Source organism: Hippichthys cyanospilos, chromosome 2 (genome assembly GCF_059441005.1).
Source record: "Hippichthys cyanospilos isolate Australia breed blue-spotted pipefish chromosome 2, RoL_Hcya_1.0, whole genome shotgun sequence".
In the NCBI taxonomy this organism is placed as follows: domain Eukaryota; kingdom Metazoa; phylum Chordata; class Actinopteri; order Syngnathiformes; family Syngnathidae; genus Hippichthys; species Hippichthys cyanospilos.
In genome coordinates, this window is record NC_142370.1 from 34,639,036 (window position 1) to 34,662,588 (window position 23,553).

The 23,553-nt window shown below is 40.6% G+C and overlaps 1 protein-coding gene and 1 long non-coding RNA gene across 3 annotated transcripts in view; one reads left to right on the forward strand and one right to left on the reverse strand.

The window, feature by feature from the left end:
• LOC148428358 (uncharacterized) overlaps positions 1-2,188 on the reverse strand; it is a 60,924-nt gene extending 58,736 nt beyond the window's left edge. Inside the window, exon 1 of the long non-coding RNA XR_015864738.1 lies at positions 2,001-2,188. This is a non-coding gene — a long non-coding RNA (uncharacterized LOC148428358). The remainder of the gene's footprint in view (positions 1-2,000) is intronic.
• On the forward strand, positions 1,015-23,486 carry mapk13 (mitogen-activated protein kinase 13). Of its 2 annotated transcripts, XM_088407533.1 has the most exons (13): positions 1,015-1,032; positions 10,779-10,956; positions 13,560-13,689; positions 13,943-14,001; positions 15,503-15,608; positions 16,007-16,036; positions 17,344-17,391; positions 18,387-18,501; positions 19,780-19,851; positions 20,156-20,235; positions 21,037-21,115; positions 21,181-21,354; positions 22,637-23,486. In XM_088407533.1, the coding sequence occupies exons 2-13, from the start codon at positions 10,844-10,846 to the stop codon at positions 22,720-22,722; spliced, it is 1,092 nt and encodes a 363-aa protein (XP_088263659.1). In that variant the 5' UTR covers positions 1,015-1,032; positions 10,779-10,843; the 3' UTR covers positions 22,723-23,486. The 2 variants fall into 2 exon arrangements, with proteins under 2 accessions (XP_088263659.1, XP_088263658.1); XM_088407532.1 differs by lacking the exon at positions 1,015-1,032 and having other exon boundaries at positions 10,719-10,956.
• The last annotated feature ends 67 nt before the right edge of the window (positions 23,487-23,553 follow it).

A 23,553-nucleotide genomic window follows, 5' to 3' on the forward strand; every position in this document is an offset into this window, starting at 1 on the left:
ATATATATATTTTTTTTTTAATTATCTTCAATGATATGGCTAAAGACGGGTCTTAAAACGCCTGGTACTAAAGTACCGCACTTTCTGCATGACCTTCAATGAATGGCGTATTTTAAAACCATTCTCATTTATAGGACGCACCGCATTATAAGGCGCATAGAATAGAAGCTATGGTAGTGGATGGGGTTGCGCTGTGCATCCACTAGAGGGAGCTGCGTTAAAGGGACTGTCAACAAAACAATGAAAGATGTCAGTCAAACTTTGAAATGAAGACATTTTTAAAATTGAGAATAAAGATGATTTGTGGGAAGCACCATCTGAAGAATGGGGGGTGGAAATATCTGTTGTTACATCAGAAAACTGTCAATACCAAGACGAATCAAGCGTTTAAAACAGATCATAATAGAGATGTGTTCACAAAAAATACATAAATAAATACCTTGACAGGCAACGAGCGGTGGCGCATGACACGTTGGGTCCAACCTTTCTAGCGCGGGGGAGAATCTGGCTTTTTACAATAATGCGATTGAATAACCTACTGAACATAAAATGTGTTTTATGAACTTATATTTTCTTTACAATTAATTCAAGCTTTTTTTTTTTTTTAAAGGATTTTTGCACGTTTGTTTGTTCTCTTTAAAATCTGGAGTACCCTCTGAAGTTCCTTCTACTACTACGTTTGATTTAAGGTACACAACACTACAGCGCATAAAGCAGAGCAACATGCATTACTTTGACTGTGACAAAGGAGCCTGTTTTGTACCTGCCCCACAAAAGAATGTTTCCGGCTTACTATGCACATCAGCGATGGTAAATTGCAATAATAGAAAGAAAGAGCGCGCGGGAGGAACAGGCAGGAATTCAATGACGTGCGTAGACACAGATTGCTTCATTTAATGTAAATCGTAACCTTTCCGCCAGTGCCGGCTATCAGGCTTGTCGAAGGCAAGGTGCACACGCATCCTCCCGCCGACGTGACGAGCCGGGAAGACGCGAGCTGTCACCGCTGACTAATTACACTGCGAGCAAACAGTTGAGTCCTCTGTTTACATTCCGGCAGCCTCGGGAGCCTGACTTGAGTGTCATTAATCTGATTTTCTTTTGCGTGTGAGGCTCACGTGCGCTTGCGAGATTGCGGAAAGCCATCAGTCATGTTTCGCACGCCAAGAACGCTCCTTAGAATTAGCAAAGTGTTGACGCGGTGATGGATGTTGACAGCGGGGCCACGCGTGGCGAGTAAAGCCTCCTTTACGTCCGAAGATGGCGTCGACTATAAGACGGCATTAAATGATGCTGAGAACTGCGGGACAGCGCTCAACATTGCTATTTATTCATTTATTTATCTACGTTATTCCCGCAACGGTATGCACTTCCTTTTCAACACCGTCGCTCTTTTCTGGTCATGTTGCATGATTTTGCAGGGTTTTATTTTTTGTAATTGTTTTACTGTACAGCAAAGACGTCAAACTCATTTTAGCTTGCGGGCCGCATAAAGGAAAATTGATTCCCAAAGGGGCCGGACCGATAAAATCGTGGTACTGTATATATTTATATGACTTTAAAATAACAACTTCAGTTATATTATTCCTTTTTAACACAACATTACTTTTAACCAGAAAACTTTTAACATTACAATTAATCTCAAGACATTTCACGTTTATATTTATGACAAAAATTCTGCTAATTTTTATACTTTACATCCCCAAATCATCTCGCGGGCCGGGTTAAACCTGTTAGCGGGCCAAAAACGGCCCGTCGGCCGTATGTTTGACACCCCTGCTCTACGCGGTACTGTACTTACTTACTACAGTTTTAAATGATTTTTTTTCCCGGTTTTCTGCATGTCTCGTACATAATGGTACCATTTCGAAAACCTTCGCTGACAGACACCAAATGACGGAAATATTTCAAAAACGACGGGCCAAGCACAGCGACAAGTGAGCTAGCACGCTCGTCCAAAACACTCTTTATGAATCTATGTGTGTGACTGGTCCACTTACCGAAAGAAAAGGTTAACAACGGAAAGTGCGCTGCGGAGTCAAAGAGTCTCCCTCCTTATCGTTTTCGATTTGGACCGCTGGTCATGGGTAGCTTTAGGTCATGTGGCACTAACGCACTGGGCCTCAGGAGCTCAACTTACTTAGACAAGGGCCACTGGACTGTGCGTGTGTGCCAGATTTAGCATGGTGGCTGTGCTGCAGGCTTCGGAGCAGGGCCGCTCTGGAAAATGGAGGACAGGAAGTCAAAATGTTACATTTCCTTAAGACCGTGTGCAGCGGTGGAGCTGTGTTGTTAGATATGCAAAGGTCCCTAACCGCCGGTCCGCGGCCCGGTACCGGTCCGTGGGTGAACTGGTACCAGGCCGGGAACTGATTTATCGTATTGTAGAGAATTATTCTCACATTCAAGTGAAATGTTTACCCTTGAAAAGTTCATCGATTTGTGCTTTGTTTGGCTTGATCTTTGTTTTTGGCGCCACCTCTGGCAGCTGTTGGTATTACATTTTGTAGTGAGGAAGTACGGTGTGGCTTCTGTTGAGAGCAGTCGCTATCAGTGACACACACGTTATTCTGTCTCTGTGAAATGTGGCCCACAAGTGTCTGCACGTTGTACTTTCTTTAAGAATGTTGTCATGTATGATAATATGCCCAAAATCGGTTTGTGTGTTGATCCAACAACTTGTGAATGGGGATAAAATGCTAGCTAATGTTCGTTCTTATCTTCAGCATGTTATACAGTACTGCCTTTCTATACATTTAGCTCATTAGCATTTTTGTTTGTGCCAGGTATTTCCTTTTGGTATATGTTAGCATATGCAAAGATTTGCAGTGATAACAACTCCTTTTAATTTTTTAAATAAATTATGTACACCTTATATTCACACTGCCCCCCCAAAGTCCAAAGTCTTTGGACACAAAACTGCGACGAAACAACAGTGAGCAAAACTAGAAGACGAGACTTCGAAACTCGACTTGGAAGCTAGACTGGAAGCTCAGAAAGAATACTCAAACTAAACTCGGAAAATAGACTCGGAAAGTAGACTCGGAAATTCAACTTGAAAACTAAACTTTGAAAACTCTTTGAAGGCACTAGAAAGACCATGTGACGTGATAAGATCTCATGAGTCTTGAATACTGTCAGCTATCATTTCTTTTTTGACTTAATAAAACAAACGAAATGACCATCAATACATCAAAATGACAAAGGTGACAAATTAATGATCATAGTAACTGATCAGGGCCTGCTCAGCCATTAAGCAACATAGGCAGATGCTAGGGGGCGCCAAAACTCAGGTGATAACTATACTCAAAACAATTCTTCTATAGCATCAAATCTAAATTCCCTAGAGGAGCTAAAAGTGCTTGATGAGGCTTCACCCGCTATACATTAGGTACAATGGCCCAATGCACGCGTGGGCGTCCTGATAGGCTTTTGGTGCGCGACGTATGAATTGACAGGTGACAGATCATGTGGGCCAGCGAACCAGAACCAGAACCAGACAGGCAAGGCAAGGCGCATGGCTGTGCCCTCACGGCCGATCTGACACACAGCCACAGCTAGCTTGACAGGCGGAAGTAACACGTTTTAGCCTGGACGCTAACAACCTTTGACACATGCATAACAGCACAAAAGCTGCCCATCCTGTGCCAATTCTTTCCACGCTAATTAAAGGCACGCCATCATGTTTTTTAGTGCACTCCGCGCTACGTCATATCTCCTTTTTTGTTTTGCGTTAAAGTCACCATTGTTTTAAAGCAGTGCTTCTGGATTATATATTTCAGAGATAAGATGAGAAAAATGGTATAAGTATTCAAAAAATGTGTTTTTAACATTAACAAAAGAAAAAAGCAATATTAATAAACTTTTAACAACTGTTAAGTACTTTTTTACAGCGGCTATCCAGGTTACGTGTTTGTCTAAAACAAAAAAACAAGTGCAACAAAGAGTGCTTCTCAATTTTATTTTGCAAAGACCACCCCCTAGGAAAGAGAACACCTTTCGCACCCCACCCACACACCAATATAAAGAAGATTATTATCTATACAGATTGTATAAATTAACCTAAAACTGTACCCATTAACAAAAGAAAAAAAATCACCTTTTTTCAGCAGGTATACAGGTTACAGGTTAGTCTAAAACTGAAAAAATAAATGAATAAATACAATAACCAAGTGCATCAAAGTGCCTGAGTCTAGACCAGATTATTATCTATAAAAATCCTAGAAGTCTACCAAAAACCGTATCATTTTTAACATTAAGAAAAGAAAAAAGCAATATAACATATAGTATACTCCTTTGGAAATATACTCCTTTGGAAACAATATTATTATTATTATGATTGTATTTTCTCATTTGATAGAACTACCTTGTTAGTTTTCCGATCAGCTGGATTTGTGACTCGTGTGCCACACTGAGCCCGCAGAGAGTACGCAAGTGGAGCGAGAGGAGAGCAAGATGTTGAGCGAGGGTGGGAGGGCTATCGTGAGCGAGCAATTTGAGATTTTGAACCAGCAAAAAGTGTTTCTGTGCACAAAACCCATCGCTGCTCGCTCAATATATATTTTTCTGAGCTCAATATCTATTCCTACTCGCTAAAAATCTTTTATTGCTCGCTCGCGATTGTGGCACAAATATTATACCATAAGGTAGGACATCTGAAGGCTTAAGTGTGAGATGCACGGACCACCACTGAGATACATACTAAACTTACAATATAATATAATATTCTACTCTTTTGCAGCAATTACACAAGTTACAGGTTAGTCTAAAACTGAAAAAAAAAACAAATGCATCAATGAAATTAAAAAAAAAAATCATGCCAATCCTTTTCCCTGGACTCATCTGCATGCCCCGCCTCACTATTAGAGAGGAACCGCGTTCCAAAGATGATGATTTACATTTTTAGAGCACAGCCACTCTGCCAAAGCCCGACAATCCTAATTTGTATCAGTACGAAATTGTACACCTTAATTAACTGCTATCTGCTTCCATCTGGGGCGGAACAGGTCCCCGGGAAGGGGAGCGCTTGCTGATTGTAAGAGCTGACATTTGGGATGACTTGAAATCCCGTTTCGTCGGAGTAAACAACCGGGAGCATCAGACCGCAGTCTGTGCCGGCAAACTAACTTTCAAAACGAAATATATTTGGCTGTATACCTGGCGAACAAAAGATAAAGCCGGGCTGATTAATAATAGACACAACTCCGACGTAAATGAAGAAAGCCGCAGTCGATCAGATGATATCTCCAAGAAGCCAGACCTCAGCCACTCCAACAGAACAAAACACGCTGAAAACAAAACAAAACAAACTTCTTATCGGCGCCAAATCTCGCCGGGAGATTTAGGATCGAAATCTAAACGCGCCCGCAAAGACGACCGCCCAAACTGAAAGAAAAATCGAAATAGATGGAACGGTTTATGGGCCGGATCTCATGACGTACAAGTAAGGTTGGGTGAATAAACAAAAAAAAAAAAAAAAACTCAATACAACCATTGCATTCTGCCCATTTCCCTCATCAATTTTAAGCAGTGTTGGGGGTAATGCATCGCAAAAGTAATCTGATTACTGTAATGCATTACTTTTTTGTTGTAGTGTGGTAGTGTAAGGCATTACACACAAAAAACTAGTAATAATTTACTGGGTACGAAGTAACAGTCATGCACAATGCATTATAATATATAGCCCCCAAAAATACTCTTTAAATGTATAATATTAATTGAAGCAGTTGAGAACATGAATGCAGTTCATTTGGGCGCCTTGAGATGGTGCTAGTGTAGTGTTGCAAATGTCATAAGTTGGCCGCTAATCACCAGCCGATAGTTTTGGGGTTTCGACTCAAAAATTTCTATTGCATCCGGTTTGCGAGTTGCCGTTGAAAGAATCAATGCAAAAAATTGGGGGAAATACAAGCTAAAACAGCAGGTTTTTAAAATGTTCAAAATTGACAATACTTCCAATTATGAATGGAAGTAAATGAGCCCAACATGGGCGAATTTGAACACCTGTGGATCTAAAAAACAAAACCAAAAAACCCCACACAAATCCAGTGGGAAATATTTATACAAAAATAATGTATATTGATATCTCTTGGATAATTTGGTTTCCCAAAACCAGAAGAAGTATTTTTACATATTTTTCAGGAGTTGGTCCATTCAATCCTATCAAGTTTAGTTAGTTAGGTACGGTTACTTTTCTCCTTTTGACAGCGCCGCTGAAACGCAGCCACAGTATAAAGACATGCGCAAATGTGAATGTGATGCATTTTTCATGAGAGCTCAGCAATTTGTGAGTGCTCTCTGTGGACTAATGTTTGCTTGTGATTCTGCTGCCACTCTACCAATGGCAGGAGTGGAAGTGGCTCAAATCATAAGAAAAAAAGATGTGGCTGATAGGCCGAAGCTTCATGAAGCACTTGAGATATCTTTTGACTCCTCGAGGTGGCGCTCTTGGTTCGAAAAGAATTTAAAAAGACTTAAAAAGTGTAATACTTTTCCATTGCACTTGTGTTTATTTTTAAACCAAGAGCACCATCTAAAGGAGTAAAAATAATAACGGGTGCTTCATGAAGCTTAATTTCTTATTTTTTCCCATTAGTACTCCACTACTGAATAGCTAAAATAGCATTGAGTGTGTGTGTGTGTGTGTATTTTTTAATGGAATAACCCATGAATGCAAACCGAATTTGCATCTTTTTTGATTGGATCTCGGCCTGAAAATGTATTTTTTTTCTAATTCCCTGATTAAAGACGTTTTTAGTCAACTCAACCTCAGCAATACTTTGTTTCCCTTGTAGTGTATGTGACCGATGAGAGACAAGTGAAATTGTCTTCTACGGTTGTAGGGCAGGCCGTTATACATGAGAACCGACGGCCATCATTTCAGAGTCAGTGAATGCATAATAATGCCATCTACTGGACATGATTGTTAATTTCACTCTTGTCCCTTGTATTAAGCATGATGGCCAAGGGTTAAACCCCTTAGCTGGCTTTATTTTCGTGTTACACTTGTCACCATAGAACCACAAAGATGGTGTTAACGTTAAGTGTAAAAATAAAACAGAAAACATAATTAGTATGAGTGCAAACGGAGGTGGACCAGCGCCTGACGAATGACGGACCAGAAAAAAAAAGTCTGGGTGCTTCATGACTTCATCTTCCCATCACTAGGATTTTCTTATTGTCGTAGTGTCCGTTCCACTCTCCTGACTTCCATACTTGTGCTCAATTTCCTCCGGGATGAAAATTTGGTCATCAAAGTCCAATCAGGCATTTTTAATTTTTTGTCGGTGAATGGCGGTCCATTTCCTGGCGCCCGCCTTACAGTGAATCAGCCGAGATACAAGCCCCGACTGGAAACGACGTGGAACATGACATAAATGTTCATTATACAGCACGCTTCTGTATCAAATATAAAATGCAAATTTGAACAAAGGCTAAAAAGCGATTCTCCTGTGCGAGTGTCCCGGCGCTGAAGGTGATACAGTACTTGAGAGTACATACGTCGTCTCGCCGAGGCTGAGCGTATGGGTGTTGGAAAGCGGACATTGTCCCCGGAGGCAGCTTTTAAATGGAATAGATTTTTTTTCTCCATCCTCGCCAAGGCTGGAGGGAAGGTCGCTTCATTAATCAAAGCCAAATGCCAATGGCTGCCCATCCCTGTCCTTAAACCTGCAACGGATAACGTCATTCCTTGATACTAATAATTAATTGTCCACAGGGACAGATGGACGGAGAGTATCATTACATTGGCAAACTTTAATGAGCAGTAAAGACTCATTAGCTTAATGCGCTCCTTCTCAAATAGTGAGGCGTGAAGGAAAACAACAGGCTTTGCTTTTGTGCTGTGTGGTGTAATTACACTTCTGCGGCACTAGATGGTGCAGTGGTGCTCTTATTAGCAAAGTGTGGGAGTGCTCAGCTTTTTCAAATTGCTGTCAACAGTTTTATGTGATTTAAAAAACAATCCGCACAATGTTGGATACCGTTTTCTTCGGGTTAAAAAGATATTCCTGTTCATGCTCATTTACATTTATTGTGACCATAATTCCCCAAACAAGACGCACCCTCAATTTTGGGGTAAAATTCTGGTATTTTCTGCGTTACATGTATAAGACGCATCAACATTTTGGCAACAAGGTCAAAACTATAGCAAAACAGATCAGATTTTCTAGTGTTCATATCCATAAATTATATTTGTTGCGTGTAAAGTGTCTTTCAGATTTCCCGCAATGTGAGTGGTCAGTAAACGCCTCGCGAGTGTAACGTTGAATAAAGTTGTTTTTCCTTTTCCTTGCGAAGCGACTCATGTTCATGATCATGTGCAGTGTATATGCCAAAAGACCACAATTAATAAATGTGTCAAATGGCGTACCTTTCCGTGTTCTCTTAACTTGAATGGTCTCCAGCTGGTTCAGTTCAAGGAAACATCATAATATTTATATGATCATCTTGGTTTTAGTAATATTCCTGTGTGTGTACAAGGATGGACTCGGATGTTGGTTCAGTCTGCTGGCTTCTTTTTTTTTAATGCCATAACAACCTCAGCTAACATGAGCTACTGTTAGCTGAAACAAGCGCTGGCTGCTAAGCGCCAACTGACGTCTGCCCCAGTAATTATTGTAAATAGGAACACAGTCGAATAAAAATCCACGCGGAAAAACTCGGCTTGTGCAGCTGACACGTCAATCCTCCTTGAATGGTTTTGAATTTTAAAAAATCTAATTTTTAAGTTACCATTTAGAAAACACCCCCAAACTTTTGGCCTTCGTTTTTTTTTGAAGGAAAAAAAGTGGAATATTTGGGGAATTAAGTATTCATTTAATAATTTCAGCATCAGTCAAAAATGTTTGTAGTTTGAATAAGGAATGATTTTTTTCAGGCATTTTGATGCACTTGAACCATTTTTTTCACATTCAGAATAAGATGTAATCTGTATAAACACTGTAAAACATTGTTAATGTTAAACATACAATTTTAGGAGTACGATGTTTTCTCTTTTGTGTGTGTGTGTGGGGGGGGGGGGGGGGGGGGGCGCGCTGAGTTAATGCCATGTGTGCTTGCTTCTTGTTGCTTTGGCCTTTCGGGAATCTGCATTTTCTGGTTGCAAAAGCCCAGCAGAGCCCATGGTCGTGCCGGCCCACTTTCTGTGCTGATTCAGTGTTGGAAAATGTCAAGTCAAATTTCGCTTGAGAGTTTTTTTGGCAGATGGGACGAAGCGCGGGGAACGACGGAGGAAGACACACAGCTGGGCTTGCGATGTATACACGCATTTGTGTTTGTCCTGAGCCACACGCATGCCACCAGTCACGCCATGGACTTTGCGCCACAGGCAAATTCAAAGGACATGTCATGATGTTTCACTATCCGATCATCTGCGCTTGTGTGATGGAAAGGGGGCGAGGAGGGGTGTAAAGTGTAACCCCCAGATGCGTTGCCCCAGTGATGCTATTCCGTGACGTGTTGGCCAAAATAAATGTCGCGGCGTGCAACTCTTTCGTTTTGGGGAATGCAGAGCGGATTCAAACAAAAGGAGTAAAAATCGGAACAATTCTGAACCGGGTTTGAGATTTCATTAGATTTGATCATTTTTCCGTTTGCCTTTCACGCCGTCACTACAATGCATACGTTTGTTGTTGTTGTTTTTTAAAAATATTTATTCAAGTGAAGACAATCAGCGCACACATAAGCGCTTCAAAATCTATGACTGGCGCACACACAGAAAAACAACTCACAGTAAAACGCCATCACCATCTACTGGTGATAACTGGAAGTTGGAGTCGCTGATAAGAGTTATGTTTTTTCTTCCGTTACAGACGAAGTTCAATTTTAGTTTAACACGACAGACAAATCTCGATTTACCCCAATCAACTGGAGGATGACAATTTCAATCGATTTAATTAAAGAAATGAACCCTACAAAGTTAAGTGAAAGTTATTTATTTTGGCCATTTTAGCAGTATGAAAATGTCTACAGTATGAAACTATTTTTCATGTAAAATTCTTTATAAATACAATTTTCCTACCTGCTGTCGACTGAACATGACATCACCTGTGCTCAAGTAACGACCAATCATGACTCACCTGTTGGTCATGTGACATTCATGAACTGAACCGTGAGTGATTGGTCCTAAGATATTATATATATATATATATATATATATATATATATATATATATATATATATATATATATATATATATATATATATATATATATAGAGAGAGAGAGAGAGAGAGAGAGAGAGAGAGAGAGAGAGAGAGAGAGAGAGAGAGAGAGAGAGAGAGAGAGAGAGAGAGAGAGAGGTGCTTAAATCTATGAACAATTTCAAATCTAAAATGCATTGAATGCAAACATGAAAGGAACTTGTAGCCATCGGAAAATGAATGAAGCCTCATGAATACTTTTTAGCTCCTCTAGGTGGCAGTTGAAACGTAATATATATTCCAAGTGCTTCAAGAGGCGTGGAAACCGTTTCAATGTTTATTTTTTAATGGTGTTTTAGATCAATGACCTACTTTAAGCACGCCACATTCTACCAAACACTGAATATTTCAAGTTAACTTATTACCAGTAATAGTACTTAGTTTGTTAGTTGCAACCACTACAAGCTCGGTTTTTGCCCGCTGTTTAAATGGCTCGTTTTCCATTCGTGATGTTTCTTTGAGCATTTCCGGGTTTGCCTTCAAGCATTTATTTTATGAACGGCTCTAACCGGAAATGACGTACGGCGTGCGCTTTCTCGCACTTGACTATTGTTTTGGCGTTACCTTTCTCTTTAGCTAATGACAAGCGTTCATGCGAAGGGAGAAGTTGTCGCTCGAACCTTCTGCTTCTCGTCTTCGTCATGGAGGCTCGGGCGAGCTTCTGCCGCGAGGAAATTAACAGCACCGTGTGGGAGGTTCCGGAGAAGTACACCCATCTCAAGCAGATCGGAACCGGGGCGTACGGTTGTGTCTGGTGAGTCGTTTCACATTCTCGCCGTGGGGTCGTGTGAACACGGGGAAGCTTTCCTGCTTGCGCTACACATTTACGCACACGTTTGCATGTATGGCGTGGGCCCTGGGTTGGTGCGCCGCAAACACGCTTACGCGCGCACGCGCATAGGTGTGAACGTATGTACGTACACGCGCATTTGGATACACACTTCATGACGACAACAATTGGGATACACCCCGCAGAAGCTCAACAGATGTCCAAATAATGGAGCATCTACTAGATAGGTGTCAAACTCCAGTCCTCGAGGGCCATTATCCTGCATCTTTCCTTGTTTTAACACATCGGATTCAAATGATTAGCTTATCAGTAATCTCTACTGTCAATCATCTGACTCAGGTGTTTGAGAAAGAAGGTTCAAAAACATGCAAGATACCGGCCCTCGAGGACTGGAGTTTGACACCTGTGTACTCGAAGCTTTGTCTGTCTGTCTGTCTGTCTGTCTGTCTGTCTGTCTGTATGTATGTATGTATGTATCTATCTATCTATCTATCGTGTGCATCTTTCTTGTGCGGCCTGTAGACTTTTCCTGCAAGAAGATGCAATGTAATACTGCAGGCAGAAAAGCAATGACGCCATCTCCTCTACAGAGGCACTTAGTGTATTGACCAGTCAAAATTCTATCATGGTTTCTCCATCACTTTGCAGTCTCTGTGACATACTGTATTTGCATATGATCAGGGAATTTCTTGTCGCAGGAAATTTTTATTATCCCCCCCACAGCCCAGTGACATTATTTCACAATTAACCTCTGAATGCAATGCATTGATAGGTCATTATTAATATTTAACACATTTTCTTGTCTTGCTGGGTGGCCAGCATCAATAAGTGAACATTAGCGCAGGCACATTACTATTCCTATTTCTATTTCACTTTAACTGATGCCAAAAAGTCTAGGATGATCTTACGCCAAATTGGTAACCTTCTGTATACCCTAAGAGAAAAATGTCAAAACCGCTACAGTATATACAGCTAAGTGTTGCGCACCGCCTGCGGTCACAACCGACAATCGATCATATTAATATTTAGTTGGAAATTTTCCATTTCAAACCTATGCACAGCATAAATAAAACATGACACCATGGCTCACTTTCTGACAAGAAATTGCATATGTTATACCATACGGTAGGGAGTATGACAATATAGATGAACCATAACTTCCGCTTCAGCACATCATCTGCGTGTGAGTGTCTACTTGGCGCTATACTAAATACAGGGTATTTACTATGATGCGCAGATAAGTAATAAAATGTCATTTTAGGTCCCGTTGAGACAAAGAAGTCACAACCAGTAAACGACAATGTGTAATAATCCTTGTTTGATGACGAAACATTTCATAGGGGCAGTTGAATTGGTGTTTATAATGTGTGCCTGTTGTACCTGACTGCAATTTCTGCACGAGTGTGTCTCTTGCAAATGTGTTGGTGGATGGCCCTGCAAATAGACCAACAAGCTTTCCCTCCCACTGATGCCCTCCAGATCATTGCAAACATTGAAAACCTGTACTTGGATCCACTGAATACAGATAGAAAAGCAACCTCTCAACAGCATGGAGATTCTCCACAATGGGCAATTTTGGAGCCATTTTGAGTCTTCGTTGAAATGATTATAATGCAAGGTTTGAAATAAGCCTTAACAATGCTGTTTGCTGTGTAAATGTTTGACTTTGCCCCTCATGGTTAACATGGACTTGCTAAACTGAGCATCGAGCGCCCGCCGATTGTCCCAAATGGTTTTTGAAAGACACTCCATTTGTGTTCAAAAACGGCAGGTTTCGTTAAGAATCGGCGATGGGCTCGGTTACTGTCGGAGGACGAGGAGGAAGAGTGGGAATAGCTGCGACATAACGCAGCATCAACGCGCTACATACGCCAGCCTCAAAATAAACACACCAAATAATACATGAACGACAACGCAATAGCCGTATCATGCTTTTATTTTGAAGTTTTTCCCCCTGGCGCTGGTTGCATTTTTTTGGTTTGGCATGCCCAAGATTTGAGGACAAGCTATGATGCATTCAAAAGCAGTCGGATATTACAAACCCATACAGAGTAAAAGGCCATCAATGCATTAAACATGAATTACTCTTAATAATGATAGTAATAACGAATTATTATGTAATATTATTGTTTAAAAAAAAAGTTTCTTTCGGTTCCTGAGATAAAAATGCTAAAAATGCTCTATGAAATTAAATCATTCCTCTTCAAATTTCACCAAACTGCTGAAAAAATGAGTCTCGGACTGTCGTACAGCTTTACACCACTGAAATATTGCACCAATTGCTGAGTTTGAGATAAACAGCTGAACCATTTACTTTCGTAAACATTCCTGATTGTGCTCATTAAATTGACTTTATTTAACTTACTTTAACTTTTCAATGAATATTAAAACACAAATGATATACTCCTAGATATTAGAAGACACATTCAAGCAGGTGTATTGTACAATAGCGTCTAGCGCAAAGGCCCAAAGCCGATGCCGAAGTGAAGACCCGCTTGCTTTGCGGTGGAAGTGCTGACCGCTGGCAAATGCAATCTCATGACGTCTCCTTCCGTTTTTCGCCGCAGCTCAGCAACAAATGAGAGGACGAAGGAGAGAGTGGCCATCAAGAAGCTCCACAGGCCCTTCCAGTCGGAGATCTTCGCTAAAAGGGCCTACCGGGAACTGCGGTTGCTCAAACACATGAAACATGAAAATGTGAGTATCGCAACGAGCGTTCCATCTCCAAACGCATATTGACACAGTGACCATTACTATCTTTAGTTCAGGTGTCAAACAAGTTTTTGTCACGGGCCGATTATGAATGTGAACTCGGGTTGGCCAAAAATATTTTCAATTTCGTGCAATTAGTACTGTTAAAAACATTTTTTTGGGGCGCTTTCCCTCGACTGAAAATAAAGTCAGATGCGTTCCTCGTCTCCCTTTGCTGATCGTTTCTCATTCCAAGCAGGTGATCGGACTTCTTGATGTGTTTACTCCTGTTTCAAGCCTCGATGACTTCCAAGACTTGTGAGTGTTTTCCGGCTTATTAGCAAACCCTCCAGGCAATGTGAAGTATTCGGCTGCAAAGTACAGTACTTCAAGGACAGCTCACATTTAGCCTGGTCTTTTTATCTCGTTTGTTTGGATCTTCTGGACCTGATGGAATGTGTTGTTTTTTTTTTCCTCCACATAATGGTCCTGCTCGGTTCAACTTAAGAGATGTTTAAACTAATATAACTGTTAAGACAACATTGTTTTACAGAGCATTTTTAGCACTGTAGTAATTGAAGTAGCATGTTTGCCTTGGAGTCAGAAGGTTCTGAGTTTGATTCAATATTTCATTCATACGCACACAGAGTGACAACATTGATAACAAAGCAACACATTTTAATTAACGTTTAGTACCCCCCCCCAAAATACCCTCCATGGCTGGATTGTTGCTGGCATGAATTCACATGTTGGAAGTGAAGCTTATTTGTTCTCCTCAGCTTAACAGAAGGTTAAAGTCCAGCTTCAGCAGTTTGGCTTACAACATGGGCTGGAAAATAAACCATCTTGTGATGTTTATGTTATTGAATATATTTGCTGTAGGAATGAAAGATTAACAGATTAATTGTGAGCAATTAGTCATAGTTAAATCATATTTTTTTTTTTAATTGCATTCATCTTTTGTATGCAGAGTAGATCTGTTTTCATGCATCAGGTTTTTTGTGCTCGAGTTGTTGAGGGTCGATGAATCACATATCTATACACATATAAAATGAAGACGTGAAAGTGGAAGAGCATGTGACAGTTGGCTATATGATAAATACGCCGGGATATACCTTTGTTTAAGGTCGAGTGATATGCATTCTTTGTAAGTAGTTCGCTTGTAAGCAGGTCCTGTTCAGCCTACCTCATCAATGTAAAGCACCCACAGCTAACGATAGCAACGAAGGCACTAATTGTAGCAAGCAGTTGCGAAGTTCTTTCAATCTTTTGATCCGCCGCAAGAACACGGGTTAAGGGTTTTTCTTACAAACCTTTCGGCGGGATTAAAGTAACAAGTAGGTTGGTGAATTAGATATGAATTCATCTTTCATTTATTTCAATAGGCTGTCTCCGCTAATTTGCAGATTTCAACGTTTGCTTTTTATATTCAAAAAGCATCATTTAAATATGTCCTTGGAAGAGATCAGACAAGAATAGACTTTCACTGTGTTTTATTGCCAATCAAACAAAGGTGCATCTGCGTGCATACGGAAGGATGAATGGAGTGGGCGCACATCAAACCAATCATTTTTGCTTCGGTGCCGGTACTTCTTCGACTGCGGGACCACGTCTATCACAAATGTGTTTTCTCAACATGGTCAAATTGGCTGACTGCTTTACTGTCCTGGAGGGATTACAGTTGGCATAATAATGAACACAATTTTCCTTTTGTTAAGTATTTATTACACTGTGGAATTAAAACACCATTGTGAGTCGGAAAACTGCATGTGGATGGTCTAATTGTCTTCCCACATCCTATCTTGTATTGTCTTCTCAGCTACCTGGTGATGCCTTACATGTTTACTGACCTGTCAAAGGTGCGAGGTCATCTCTCTGAAGACAAAGTCCAGTTTCTTGTCTATCAAATGCTCTGTGGACTCAGGGTGAGTTTGTGATCCTTAATCCCTATTTAGAACATATTTTTGGAGAACGCTTTTGATTAGTATTTTTTTCATCATTGTGTTTCAATGGGTGTCAATTACATGTGGGTATTTAGTATTTGTGGACCCGCCCGGTCCCGAACCACAGCAAATAGCTGGGTTCCATTGTATACTTTTCAATTGCAATATCACGATTCATAACTAGATGGCAGATGTGGCTAGGTTGCACTTGCATTGTGTCTTATACATCCTGAAACTACACTATAACATTTTAATTTTGAGCGAGTTCCATTTGTCTAGGGGAAAAATGCAAGTTCGACTGCTGAATATTTTGCATGTACTATTATCATGATTGTGGCTTGTGATTATGCTTTCTTCTGTGTGTGTGTGTGTGTCTGCAGTATATTCACAAGGCTGGAATCATTCACAGGGTGAGTGCAAGTTAAGTCGCACGGACAGTTTTCTTGCATCAGAGTATTGCCGAAACTACCATATTTCTCACAAGTACAGGTCGACATCCCCTTTTTGTACTTCAATGTGGCTGAATTTTACAATAAGGAGATTATAACTTTACCCCGGACTTTGATGGTTACATAGATCATGGCTGTCCAATGATAACACAAGGTGTGTGTTATTAAAACGACAAAAATAAGGTACTTTTAGACACGTCTTCATCGTATATCGAATAACATACTGTTGGGGTGAAGGAGGGGAGGGCGGAAATGAGACAAGTATGAGACAATGCACGTGTGGACCAGTGCTTCTCAAATAATGGGGCCAGAAATGCTTCACAGAAGCTTTCTTTACCCAAGTGAAAACCGTGTTGAGATCAGAGTCTGGCTCGGTTGCCCTTTTTTGTGTTTTTCCCCTCGCTTGATGACATCCATTTTTTATCCTGAATGGATAAGACAAGCCGTCTTTTCCTTTTCATAATGTGTCAATGTCCGCTGGGGGAAAAAAGAGATCCATGCGGCCTCGTTGTCGGCAACAAAGATGCAATAAGGTGGCGCATGACAAAAGTGCATTTTTATGACGTTCTGTGCAAAAGCTCTAAAACTAATGCATGCGATATTGAATTAGAGGTATATATAATGATTTTAATCCCTGTAAATGACTTGATACGACTTATTTTTGTCATTGTTTTTCAAATGCGGGTATGTGAAAAAATTGGTCCGTTTGGAGTCATGCGGTTATAAGTCCACCCTCCTGATATAAGGGTTGAAAACGAGGAGAAAACAACTGGACTTGTACTCTGAGAATCATGGTAGTCGGTTTGCAGGGCACCGCCTGGTGCTCCTCGTTCGTCTGACTCAGACTGCATGCGTGCATGGCGGAACTGCAAGAACACATGGGAAAGTTGAATCCATTCATTGTTATTGAGTCACATCAAACTGCACCTGCACCAACAGGTAGTATGAGCAAAGTGTGACTGCATGTCTGGAGTTGTCAGGCCACACCCTTCAGCTCCATTACCTCCTCTGGGTGCCTTTGTAGAGCGTAGACGATTAAAAAAACAAACAAAAAACGAATGTAGCCTCTTGGGTGGGAAAAGTGACACTGCCGTCGTGTAATTGATGGCACTTTTTGTTGGAAATGCATGGCTTTGTTCAGGGATGTTCTCGCCATTCTTGCTTTGCTTTTCCTCAGCTCCAAGCGGTGGAGAAAGTACTAAAGATCACGGTACAAATAATCTCCTTGTGCAGTAAGCAACCTTCGCTCATCTTGTCTTCCGTTGTAGGACCTCAAACCTGGAAACTTGGCCGTCAACCAAGACTGTGAGCTGAAGGTTTGTATTTGGACCCGTCAAATGCATTGGAGTAGAGTTATGTAAACAAAAAAAATACGAGTTCTTACATAAAATGGTGAATGGTTCTCTCTTGTGTGAAAGGTTGTGTAATCATTTATCTGTAAGTGTTTCTAGGGGCACTTCAAGGTAACATGCACAGAAGCGTGTGTGTGTGTGTGTGTGTGTGTGTGTGCGTGCGTGCATGCGTGGGTATGTGTAAAAACTAAGTCATTAATGAAGTGAGTACTAAAGTTCTTAATCCCTTTAGGTACTCTACTTTAGTAATTAATTGCTTTAGGTGTTAAAATTGAATACTTTAAGAGCTAAAAGTACTAGCAAATTGATTACCTTGGCAATACCAATCAATTATTGCTTTAGATACAAAAGTACTACAGTAATCCATTTGGTCATTAAGTACTAAAGTAACTAAGGTAATTGATAAATATAATAACTACAGTAACAAGTAATAAGTACTAAAGTAATTGATTAGATACTAAAATACCTGAAGTACACAATTACTTGAGTACTTAACTCAAATAACTGATCACTTTAGTTCTTAATTCATGTAGTACCAGCCATTTTTGACCCTCCTGTAGCCAAACGCTTCAAAAATTTGGAAACAGATATAAGTACCCGGTATTGAATGTGTGCCAGTCAATATGTTCTATTCGGGATGATACACTGCGGTGTTTACGTATACGTGGAGCGTATTTCCACCTTCCAAATGGAGGAGCGCTAAAGGGGGTAATCCAAGCAAGGACACTATGGGGCAACAGTGATCTTATTACACAGCGGTGTCAGACACTTGATTTTGCAGCTGTTATTTTAAAGGTCAAAGCATTTTCTTACACATTGAGACGTAGGCTCTAATAGTATACAATAGCACAGCGAAAAATAGCTGCCTACTGTGTGGGAATATTCAAACGACTTTCAGGAAGTTGTTTGGCTCGCGCGGGGCTTTTCACTTGTTTAATGGAGATTTTCCGCCTATGCAGATACTGGACTTCGGGCTAGCTCGCAGTACCGACGCTGAGATGACGGGCTATGTGGTGACCCGTTGGTACCGGGCCCCTGAGGTCATTCTGAACTGGATGCACTACACGCAGACTGGCAAGACAACCGTAGCTATTAGCGTTGCGGACTCCGTCCTTGTCTTTGTCTCAGTGCTCGATTTGGCCTGCCTGTCGTCTTTGACTTGATGACGTGCTCTTTAACCCTTGTGTGTCATTTTGTCACTCTTGGGCCTTTCACAAAAAGGGAAAGCATTGAAAGAAGACGCTAGGGAGCTGAAATTTCACCCAAGGTCAAATAACATGGCGTGACCCCTTAGGCTTTGTCTGCACGTAACCAAGGCTATTTAAACCCGCATATTTTCTCCCCTTTCGTGGGTAAAAAATACCCATCGTCATGGCTTTATTGGAAAAAAATTGCTGCTACACAAATCTGTATATTGCTTTATTATTAATTTACAAGCATGGCGGGAAATAAGAGTGATGATGTATGTCTCCAGTTGATGATTGCTACACGCAAATGCAGAGAATTTGGCAAATCAGAACTTTCTGTTTAAAAAAAAAAAACCTAAGCACATATAGCAAAAAACCGGAGACATTTACCGCCCGTTTGCAAGAACCCCGCCTCTGTGTAGCCTATAGGTGTCGAACTCCTGTCCTCAAGGGTCGGTATCCTGTATGCTTTTCATTTTTTTCCCCCTCAAAACACCTGATTGAAATGATTAGCTTGTTAGCACATTCTGAAAAAGCTTGAAAATCATCCTAATCATTTGAATCAGGTGTGTTGGGGACAAAAAACGGAAAACACGCAGGATACCGCCCTCCAGGATTGGAGTTCGACAATGAGATATCACGGTAGCATGAGTGTGCCTTCCCTGGGCTAAAATAATGCAAGAATAACATGGAAGAAAATGACCCAAAAATGACCCAAAAAGGGTTGAAGGAGCCATTTGTCACTTGTGCGTCACGGCTTCTTCTCGTCACTCTGTTTCACTTGTGAAAGAAATGTATTTGAGGTGGCGCCGTTCTCACTCTGACAGCATCCCACTTTAAATTGTCAGCGGAGACAGATGGTCACCACAGCAGGCCGTTGACGAGCGATAAAGCCGAGACGCTGTCACTCCGCCGCCAATTGCAATTGAAGGACGTCCCGAAGAATTTATGCTTTTCAGACAATCTTTTTTTTCTACTGAACCTCCATTGTATGGCGTTGTTCTCCCCCTTCGCCATGAGGAGCAGCTCAATAGTTTCCTCTCACCATTCGAAATGGCAAATTTGCGTGCACGTGCTTCTTTTCCGCATTTTGGAGCGCTGAGTCAATGTTGTCACAAATGTCTCTCTCATCACTCACACTTGTCTCCTGTTATTTACGCTCTAGTGGACATCTGGTCTGTGGGCTGCATCATGGCCGAAATGATCAACGGAAAGACCCTTTTCAAAGGGAAGGATTGTATCCTTTCCGCTGGATTATTAAATCCGCCAGTGAGGTGAAAATGATCATCGTAGTACCCGTCCATTTTCGATAGCCGTTTATCCTGACTAGGGTCACCGGCTTGCTAGTACACACGATATGATGCCGGGTCAAACTGACCCAGGATGTTATTACAATTCCGGAGGTCGACTAGCCACGTCCAAGCAAAGTCCAATTTTGCTTTTAGACATTCTTGGGTGACAAATGGAATGTACCTACCTAGCAGATGTGTATATTGGGTACACTTTAATCCGCCTAGCCAAATCTTGACTCTAAACTTAAGACATGGACCAGCTGACACAGATCATGAAAGTTACTGGAGTGCCTGGACCAGAATTTATTCAGAAGCTGGACAGCCCAGAGGTACGAAATTGAATTTTAACAGGCACTGTTATGGGGGGAAAACAAAAAAAAAATCAAGTTTGAGACTGGACTCATTTGAATCACAAACAAAAGGCAAAAATCACATCACATTCAATATCACAATTGGTTGGTTTTGCTTTGGTAATGACCTATAAATAATACCTATTAAAATAAGAGGATCCTTAATTCGCAAGATTGCACAATGCCTCAAAAATGCTCAAATTTTCATGAGCTATGTGAGAGCGCATCTACGTGATTTTCTTCGTCTATTGTTCAAAAGGCATTTCATCTTTTCATGCGTTTTTATGCATCGCTCCCGATGTCAGCCTTTTCAGTCCTCAAAAGTTGCGAAGCCTCGTGAAGCACTTGGGATTTCTTTTCACTCCTCTAGATGGTGCTCTTGGTTTAAACCCTTGTGCAGTATTTCGTCCAATCATTTGAGCTTTACATCAAAGGTAAAGACACTAGGGAGCTGAAAATTCACCCAGATGGGGACATCATGTCAAAGTTTGAAATGACCCTTTGAATAAATGCTGCGAGCGCAATGTGGGAAAAAAATTGGACTCGATACTGCCCAAGTGTGAAAAATAAAGGCTTGCGCAAAGAAAATGTGTTACAATTTCACTGCATCTAATAGTGCCACCTAGAGGCTTTTAAGTGAAAATGCATATTGGCGCAGTATTTGGGGGAGATTACAATAATGATGATTTACAATTTCCCTACCTATTCCCGATACCTATACCCCATTTGTATCTTTCTGAATGACGTCTTCTCCAATGTTCTCTTCCATACCAAAAACAGGCCAAAAATTACGTGAAGGCCCTTCCTCACTATCCCAGAAAAGACTTCTCCACGTTGTTTCCCCGAGCCAGTGCCAACTGTGAGTTCAGTTCCTTATCAAAATGTTTCTCACCCGCACGTTGCTGAGAATCGAACGGTTTGAAGGTATCGACCTACTGGAGAAGATGCTGGTTCTCGACGGGGACGAGAGGCCCACGGCTGAACTGGCGCTGGAGCATCCGTACTTTGACGGCCTCAGGGACCCGGATGACCTGCCTGAGCCAGAACCGTATGACGACAGCCGTGACAACGCCAAGTTAACGCTGGAGGAATGGAAACGTAAGTAGAACATGTGCTCGTCGTCTGAAAGCGAATTGTGGCGGTTTTGGTGGATTTTCTTCGAAAGTTTTAAGTGTGAAATAATAAGAGGATCCCGCTCTTTTTATGAATTCTTTTTATGAATTACGAGTTGTGTTATTCCAAATAGGCACAATATTTGACTTTTTTTTTTTTTAAATGGTGCTCCCTTGCTACATGGTGGTTGGGTTGTTGCGGCTTCACTCTATCGGGGATTTCCAATTATGACCATAACTTCTTCTACTGTAGGTTGGGGTTGCTATTTTTCCTGCCGTCTTTCTTCCCTTTAAGTCAGACCAGTAAAAAAAATTAAAAGGAATTTTATATAGGGGTATTAAAAAAAAATACAACCTCTACTATGCGGATGTTCATTTGTGAACACATCTATTGCAAATGTACCTCACTTTTTTCATTGTTTTTCCTCCTGAGTCGGACCAGACCAAAAACAATTGGATTATTTTATGTTTTTATTTTTTCACAAATAAAAAAAAACTTTAAAAAGGGAGGAGGTGGGGACAGAAGCAAAAAAAAATAAAATAAAACCTAAATGTCCAATCTCGACTTGGCGGATTTCAATTTCTGCAGGTATTTTTGATAAGGTAACCCCCCCCCATAAACGAGAACACTGCAGTAACTTCTGCATGTCAAAACGCAACGTACAAAGAAAACCATCATTGCATAGTGAACATCGTTGGACTTAAATCACTTAACATTTCTTACCTTTACTCATTTTCTTTTGTTGCTAAACTCAAAACAAAAAAAAAAGCCAAATGTGAATTTATCTGAGCATACAATGATATAAGAAATAACAAATAGGCTGTGCCAGTTTTGACTCAGAATTTTTGATTTTTGTAAACCTGGTAATTTAGCCAACCATCTTAACAATTCCACAAACCATCCAACACTAAAGGAACTTGCTTGATGCCGTAGCGTCTTAGAAAGTGAAGTGAGTTTGCATGGATGTTATTCCTATACCATTCGCAGTCAGTAGGGGGCGCGTTTGCATCGTAACTGAGCATCGTGATAAGCAAGCATTAAAACACAAACACACACATAAAAAAAAAAAAAAAAAATATATATATATATATATATATATATATATATATATATATATATATATATAGTGGAAAATCTTTGTAAGCTGCTCATCATGCTATAGCATAAGTGGCACTAAATAATTGACGTCTTAAAAGCTCTCCGATGGTGCCCTGTAAAAGCATTGGACTGGGTGACAACACGAGCAATGTTCTCTTTTGGTCTACAGGGTTATGTTTCCGAGAGGTGAAGAGCTTTGTGCCGTTCCCTCGGCGAGACTCCAAGAGAAAAAACACCTTGACTATGACTCCTTGACTTGATTATTGTCCTGTAAATACATCATTATTGTCATGTCCCAACTACTGCGCAGCCGATTGTGCCCATGTATATTACAATTCGAGTCTTTTGATTTTTTTTTTTTTCACCCGTACCATTTATACATTTCAAATATTTGTCACTTCAGTCACCTCTGCGAGAGACACATCATGTTACGCATTAATTTTCCTAACAGTGAATTGTCTCACAAATGTGATTAGTCTCTCCCAATTATTAACTCAGAATAAGGGCTGGGGGGGGGGAGTCGACCAAGTCGGGTAGCCGAGCTTAAAAATCTACTTAAGTGAATACCCCCTGTTCAAAATTCATTACCATCAGAAACATAGTACGTACATGAAATGTTAATTGCCAAATACATTTTAGGAATTTGGATCTCAGTATAATTTTATTTTTGGGCGATCTGTGCTGTCTGTTTGCACTTTATGACTTAATTTCAAGCCAAATGTGTGTCTCCTAGATGTTGCTATTTTTAAATGAACAAGCGTGTTTGCATGTATTTGTTCCAAAAATGAATACGCAGAAACTCAATAATGAATTTGGAACAAATTAAAGATTTTTAACCAATATTTTATTTCTTAATTTTACTTTTCTTTTCCAGCCTGTTTGCAGTCAGAATGTTGGACCTAGCTCATGCATTAGTGATCAGAATGTTTTATTTTTTTGCACTTTCATTTAAAATGTTGCAGTGGACCTATTGTTGCCTTGTGTGAAACAAAAGAATGCCAATATTATCTCACAAAACACACCGGCTACGTGCATTTTGTTTTGTGCGATGGCTGGAGAAGTGACACTTTTGAACCTTGTTTATTG